This window comes from Cebus imitator, unplaced genomic scaffold, assembly GCF_001604975.1.
Source record: "Cebus imitator isolate Cc_AM_T3 unplaced genomic scaffold, Cebus_imitator-1.0 Scaffold42, whole genome shotgun sequence".
NCBI lineage: Eukaryota > Metazoa > Chordata > Mammalia > Primates > Cebidae > Cebus > Cebus imitator.
In genome coordinates this window covers 8,690,274-8,698,107 of record NW_016107357.1, presented here as the reverse complement: position 1 = coordinate 8,698,107, position 7,834 = coordinate 8,690,274, and the positions used below count along the sequence as shown (strand labels likewise).

General features: G+C 42.2%; 1 protein-coding gene across 1 annotated transcript in view; it reads left to right on the top strand.

Moving 5' to 3' along the window:
- The window catches only part of ACBD3 (acyl-CoA binding domain containing 3), a 44,280-nt gene that overhangs the window by 23,970 nt on the left and 12,476 nt on the right, over window positions 1-7,834 (top strand). The window contains exons 4-5 of the mRNA XM_017526440.2: window positions 2,389-2,547; window positions 5,425-5,599. Of these exons, the coding sequence (XP_017381929.1) occupies window positions 2,389-2,547; window positions 5,425-5,599 (334 nt within the window). The remainder of the gene's footprint in view (window positions 1-2,388; window positions 2,548-5,424; window positions 5,600-7,834) is intronic.

The window sequence follows — 7,834 nt, the reverse complement described above, 5'->3', positions numbered from 1 at the left end:
TTTTGAGACAGAGTCTTGCACTGTTGTTCAGGCTGGAGTGCAGTGACACGATCTCAGTTCACTGCAACCTCTGCCTCCTGGGTTCAAGTAGTTCTCCTGCCTCACCCTTCCAAGTAGCTGGGATTACAAGTACCCACCACCAAACCCAGCTAAAAGCTCTTAGTAGAAATGAGGTTTTACCATGTTGGCCAGGCTGATCTCCAGCTCCTGACTTCAGGTAATCCATCTGCCTCGACCTTCCGAAGTACTGGGATTACAGGCGTGAGCCACTGTGCCCAGCTGATGTTATTCTTTAAAAACAATTGTTTCTCGGGTTTCCTACCTTAACCTGGATTAGAAAAAGCAGATAAGAGAAAATAGTTTGATAGTGAGGGACATGATAGAAACCATGAAAAACAGACACAAGAATTATAAAAGCATGGCAGTCAGGGGCTATTTAATATGAAGGTAAACTTCTCCATCACAATAGTATGATGTGCAGTTTTTATGTTAATAGCTATAACCCCTGAGTCATCAAGAGATGGAACATCATATATGATTTATTCCTGTTTAGGATAATGGGAAATGGCTTGATTAACATTTTCAGAAGCTATTTATCCAAAGAAAGTTGTTTTTTTAATCTAAAGGAAAAGTTTTGATTCTTCTGAGAATAGAATAAAGTTTCTTGAAGTGGAAAATTGATTTATGTCCTAGAGGCCATTGTGTAGTAATGTTGGATCAATGAGATACTGCTATGATATCTGTAGAAGTAGTATGTATATATTGATTTTAAATTATTATTTTAATGATATATGCACATTTCTCTTAGGCATTGTCAAAAGTTACTACTCAACCTATAAAGTTGAAATATACTTTTGTCATGGGATAAAGTCCATATAGAATTATTTTAAAGTGTTTAAGAGTAGACTTCATCTATTCTGAAGTTGAAGCTCTAGCTTGGGAGCCTTCTTGCCCTGTACTAGCTGTGACACATTAAAAGTAGGTCAGGGCCAAGTTCGGTGACTCATGCCTGTGGTGGCTCACATCTGTAATCCCAGCACTTTGGGAGGCCAAGGTAGGCAGATCACTTGAGTCTAAGAGTTCAGGACCAGCCTGAGCAACAGGGCAAAACCCCATCTCTACAAAAAAATACAAAAATTAGCTCGATGTGGTTGCAGGTGCCTATAGTTCCAGCTACTTGGGAGGCTAAGGTGGGAGGATTGTTGGAGCCTGGGAGTTGGAGTTGCAGTGAACCAAGAACATGCCGCTGTACTCCAGTGTGGGTGACAGAGTGAGACCTTGTCTCAAAAAAAAAAAAGTAGGTCATGTTATTGCTATATTTTGAGCCTTGGCTGTGGCTCAGGTGTGTTGTTAATCACTTATAAGAGTTAGAGGGGAGAAGGGTGAGGTAGCACAGACAGTTCTCGTGGTAGGACCAAGAAATGGTGTCTTACCTGATACTCCTCAGAAATCTTCCCTTTCATCCTGTCTGCAACCTCCCTGGACACCAAACCACTTGCAGACCCTTAAGGTGTCCATTCCTAGCATAATAGGATCTGTTCTTTTTGGAAAAGTCTTGTGGGGTGGGCAAAAGCTGGGCAAGAGCTGCACTGTGAGGTTAACCGTTCTTTTTTTAAAGCATTTTTTGATTTCAGAAATATATGCAATATAAAGATTTTCATTTATGGCAATAAATGAAACACAAACTGAAAAATCTTTTTTTCCCATATTTCTTTTAATTCTACTCTCCTTTGTATAGATAATAACTGATAAATTTAGATTGTATCCTTCCGGATCTTTTCCTATGTATTTACCCTTTTTTTTCATTAAGCAAATGTATTCAGTGTCTTTACATATTAGGCATGTACTTCTATCCTTTGACTCTGCTGTGTTTGAGGGTGAATTTTTTGCTTCTATACATGTTTGTTGAGTCCTTGTTCTTTCCAGCACTGTGCTAAGCCCTGAGGATGTAGTGGTGTGAGATAGGCAGTCTCTGCCCCTATGGAGCATCTACTTTAATGGGTAAGGCAGACCTACTGCTAAATGTATCACACACAGTTAATTACAATGACAGTAGGTGTTATGAAGGAAAAGCTTTTAGTGCTGTGAGCCTATATGAGAGGGGATCCTTCAGGGTATACTAATATCATAATGATTTAAGTAGTATCTTATGGTGGACACATTTTCTATTGCTGTGTAACAGTAATTATTTTTGCTGTGATTTGTATATTGTGAGATTTACTCCATATAAGTTTCTGCTAGTAAATTGTATGCCTTTTAAATTTTGATGTATATATCCACATTGTTCCCTAAAAAGGTCATGTCAGTTTTCACTGAGAACTAAAGTTTTAAATTATTTTTAAACAGTATTCAATGTATAGGGTTCATTCTCTATCCTTTGCCTTCTAGGAAGGAGGAGGAGGAGCGAAGGCGGCGTGAAGAGGAAGAAAGAGAACGTCTGCAAAAGGAGGAAGAGAAACGTAGGAGAGAAGAAGAGGAAAGGCTTCAACGGGAGGAAGAAGAAAGGAGACGGATAGAAGAAGAGAGGCTTCGGTTGGAGCAGCAAAAGTAAGCTTATTATATGGCTTATGTTTTAAAATGAGAAATGGAAAAAATAAAATAAAATAGAATAAAAATAAGAAATGAGTGGGCTGGGCACGGTGGCTCACGCCTGTAATCCCGGCACTTTGGGAGGTGGAGGCAGGTGCATCACCTGAGGTCAGGAGATGGAGACCATTCTGACTAACACAGTGAAACCCCACCTCTACTGAAAATACAAACAATTAGCCGGTCATGGTGGCATGTGCCTGTAATCCCAGCTACTTCGGAGGCTGAGGCAGGAGGATCGCTTGAACTCAGGAGGCCGAGGTTGTAGTGAGCTGAGATTGTGCCATTGCACTCCCGCCTGGACAACAAGAGTGAAATTCTGTCTCAAAAAAACGGGCTTCCATACTGTTATAACTTGACTTTTTACCATCATATCCCTAAGAATACTTCTGTGATTTGCACGATGAGGAGGTACACTGGTATTAGCTTTTCACTGTTTTTACCAGTGATCTGTTACCATAGAGAGTCTGGTCTTAAGCATCAATTGGTTGCAAAAGGAGGAATGTATGCCAGGTGCGGTGGCTCATGCCTGTAATCCCAACACTTTGGGAGGCTGAGGCAGGTGGATCACCTGAGGTCAGAAGTTCGAGACCAGCCTGACCAACATGGAGAAACTGAATCTCTACTAAACACACAAAATTTGCTGGGCATGGTGGTGCATGCCTTAAATCCCAGATACTTGGGAGGCTGAGGCAGGAGAATCACTTGAAGCAGGGAGACGGACAGTGAGCCGAGATCATGCCATTGTACTCCAGCCTGGGCGACAAGAGCAAAACTCCATTTCAAAAAAAAAAAAAAGCTGGGTGTTGTGGCTCACACCTGTAATCCTAGCACTTTGGGATGCCAAGGCGGGCAGATCACAAGGTCAGGAAATCGAGACCATCCTAGCCAACATGGTGAAACCCTGTCTCTATTAAAATACAAAAAATTAGCTGGGCATGGTGGCATGTGCGTGTATTCCCAGCTACTCGTGAGGCAGAGGCAGAGGAGTCGCTTGAACCCAAGAGGCGGCAGTTGCAGTGAGCTGAGATCATGCCACTGTACTCCAGCCTGGCGACAAAGTGAGACTCCGTCTCAAAACAAACAAAAGGAACGTATTAGAAGGATTTGGGGTTCACTTGCAGAATACAGAGACTGGAAGCAGGAGCTGGGGTTGCCTGGTCGCTCTGTTTCTTGTCTCTGCCTCTCTCAGCCTATGTCTCTGCTTCATTCTTGCTCTCTGCAAATTGTCACACTCTGCTTTGGCATATGCAAGGCTATCCCAGGATTTATTTGGTCTGTCTTTCCATGCATCTGACAAGAGACTGGCTGGAATCTGTGAGACCCAGTTGCAATTTTCCAGAACAGAGAATCTTGTTGGCCCAGTCTATGTCAGATATCTATTTGTAGTTTTTAGTACACAATTTGGAGGCTGCAACTATTGCTTACTCAGTGAGGGCTGTGAGAGCAGCTCTCTGACACTGACAGGTTTTTGAAGAGGGAGCTGTGGGTACAAGGAGGCAGTGATTAACACCCGTAAAACACTGGGAAGTAAGTTTGAGGTTGTAGGGGTGGCATGGCTCATAGGTTAAACCAGAGAACATGAGAGTCCATTGATTTGTTCTTTTTTTTATTATTATTATTTCTTCTTATTTCTGAGTAGTTTCTCAGAAAAACCTTCAGTGCTAGCCTCAGACTAATCCAAGGCCTCATTCAACTTTGGAGAAAGACTGTGAATGCTGCTCTTTTTGGGGAGAGTTTGTCCTAGGTGGATCCAGTGTCATGCTGTATGCAGGATTTTGTGAGGCTTTGCTTTGTTATCTATTAGTAGATGGCTTTGAGGTCTCTGTTAAGTTGGTCACATAAGTAAGTTAAGAAGCGTGGTGGCTCATGCCTGTAATCCCAGCACTTTGGGAGGCCGAGGCAGGTGGATCAGTTGAGGTCAGGAGTTTGAGACCAGCCTGGCCAACATAGTGAAACCCTGTCTCTACTGAAAATATAAAGATTAGCCAGATGTGGTGGTGGGTGCCTGTAATCCCAGCTACTTGGGAGGCTTAGGCAGGAGAATCGCTTGAACCTGGGAGGTGGAGGTTGCAGTGAGTTGAGATCATGCCACAGCACTCCAGCATGGCTGACAGAGTGCGACTTTGTCTCAAAAAAAAAAAAAGTGTGTGGTTTATCTATAAAAGAATAAGAGTATCTCTAAGCATGCCAAGATGTTTTCAGTGTTTTCCTCTATTAAGACGTGACCCTCAAATTTTCACTGGCTTTATTTATACTTACCAGGGCCACCCGTAATACCTTCCAGCTATTCTTCTGCCTCTTACTCTTTTTAATGTATTTAGATAGAGAGGCCATAGCCAACAGTTAAATACCTCATCTGTGTCAGAGATGATAATTCATCATCTTACAGCATCATAGTTAATTAGTATAGCTCTGGATTTGCATCAGGCTCTAGCATCTGCTAGCACTATAGTCTTGGGCAAGTTACTGAACCCTCTGTCATAGGGTTGTTGTGAAGACTAAATGGGTTAGCATGTGTGAGTATTTTCAACAGTACATGGCACATAGTAAGGGCACAATAAGTGTTAGTAATTATGATGGTGGTAATTATGATGATAATCATATACATATCCTCCATCCCAAATTTTCCTGGAAAATCCTAAGTAAAAAATTAGAGGCCAGGTTTATTTTCTTAAATCTCTCTTCTGAACCCAGAACACATACTAGTTGGTATACATTACTAGCTTAGTTGTTTTTAAGAGTTACAAACTATAAAAGTAAGTAATAAGGACATTTTATTTTGTCATGAACAATCTCCTATAGCCAGACTAGTATATATATTTTTAATGTTTTTAGGCAGCAGATAATGGCAGCTTTAAACTCCCAGACTGCCGTGCAGTTCCAGCAGTATGCAGCCCAACAGTATCCAGGGAACTACGAACAGCAGCAAATTCTCATCCGCCAGTTGCAGGAGCAGCACTATCAGCAGTATATGCAGCAGTTGTATCAAGTCCAGCTTGCACAGCAACAGGTACGATAGCCAACCCTAGAATTCAGCCTTAGAGAGAGTTTTTAGTTTCATTGGAACCCAAGTTCTTTTTTAACAGTCGCAAATGAATTTTGCATTAGTTAGCCTCTAAGGTGTAAAGTAACTTTTAGGTGATCTTTTAGTTAGACTTGAGAATTGCAGACAGTTGTGACAAAAAATAGTCTTTTAGAAGCAACAGATGATGTTATATTGTCATAAGGGTATTTGGGAGTTGTATGGGTTGAGTATCTTTATTATGAGTCTGGCATAGACCCTAATAGTGGTCCGGGAATATGAGGATCTGAGTAATTAGCCTTAGTTCACAGATGTCCTTCAGGCAGTGCATTGTCAGAGCCTCGGACTGCCTCCAGTGGGAGGACTCCCCTGCCCTAAGACATAGGCTGGTCCTGCAGAGCTAGCTTGGGTCCATTTGACTTTGTGTTAGGCACCAGAGTTGGGTAGCAGTCATGACAGCACATTGCTATTCCTCCTCCAACTGCCTGTCCCCAAATATTTTGCTTCCACATAGGAGAGGTTGATTTAGATGAAAGAACATGGGACTGGGAGTCTGGTAACACTTGGATTCTGTTCAGGCTTTGACATTACCTTGTTTGATCTCAGACAAGTTATAACTATTCTAATTGTTCTGCCTTTTCAGTCTGTAACAATAGGATATAAAATCAAAGCACCTGGCCTATTAACCTCACAGGACTATCAGAGGAATCAAATGACAAAAGACTTAGCCTGTGAGTGCTTTCTGTACTTGTGGAAGATACCAATTTTACATACATTTTTTATATCTTGTGCAGGCATAAAATACCTCCTTAGGCCAGGCGCAGTGGCTCACGCCTGTAATCCCAGCACTTTGGGAGGCCAAGGCGGGTGGATCACCTGAGGTCAGGAGTTCAAGACCAGACCAGCCAACGTGGTGAAACCCATCTCTATTAAAAATACAGAAAATTAGCTGGGAGCGGTGGTGGGTGCCTGTAATCCTAACTACTTGAGAGACTGAGGCAGGGAGAATCGCTCGAACCCTGGAGGCAGAGGTTGTAGTGAGTCAAGACTTCGCCACTGCTCTCCAGCCTTGGCAACAGAGCGAGACTCCATCTCCAAAAACAAAACAAAAAAAAACCTCCTTAAACTTAACCTAGCTTAGTTTAACTTACTTAATTTTCACTTATAAAGCAGTTATCACCTGTCAAAAAATCTGAGTGAAGAAAAGTGTTGCATTATAGTTGCTCAGCATTTCTTGTTGCATGAAATAATCTTTGTTGTTTTTGCCAAACTCTTTAAATTCCTTGAAAATGTATATTCTTACCTAAACTACCTTTTCCCCTGAATCTTTGGCATCAGTTAGAAGTTAAAAAGCACTGCAGGTTCTTTGTAATTCTGAAGAGGAGGAAAAGATACCAAACCAGAGTTTATTAAAGATAATAAGTGGTATTTTTGAGGGATTTATTCTCTCTCCTCTGAAGCCTGTTTCTACTTTAGTTTCACTTCCTTTTTCCTGCTTCTTTGATAAACAGTGAGATCATTTTTAATAGCGCATACACTCTGTCCTGTTTATAGGTTGCTATCACTTAATGAGAAGAAAGTCAAGTAGGACAAAACCACAAGTCTTTGAAACAAAATTAGAAAGCCATAATGGAGGCTGGGCATAGTGGCTCATGGCTTTAATCGCAGCACCTGGGGATGCCAAGGCCAAAAGGGTTGCTTGAGGCCAGGAGTTTGAGACCAGCCTGGGCAACATAGGGAGACCCCCATCTCTTTAAAAAAAAGAAAGAAAGAAAGAAAAAAATTTGCCGGATATGGTGGTGCATGCCTCTAGTCCCAATTACTTGGGAGGTTGAGGCGGGAAGATCACTTAAGTTCAGGAGCTAGAGGCTGTAGTGAGCTATGATGGCACTGCTACATTCCAGCCTGGGTGACAGAGCCAGACCCTGTCTCTTTAAAAAAAAAAAAAGACATAGGCCGGGCACAGTGGCTCATGCCTGTAATCCCAGCACTTTGGGAGGCTGAGGTGCGCAGATTACCTGAAGTTGCAAGTTCGAGACCAGCCTGACCAACATGGGGAAACCCTGTCTCTACTAAAAATACAAAATTAGCTGGGTGTGATGGCACATGCCTGTTAATCCCAGCTACTCGGGAGGCTGAGGCAGAAGAATTGCTTGAACCTGGGAGCCAAGATTGCGCCATCGCACTCCAGCCTGGGCAAAAAGAGCAAAACTCTGTCTCAAA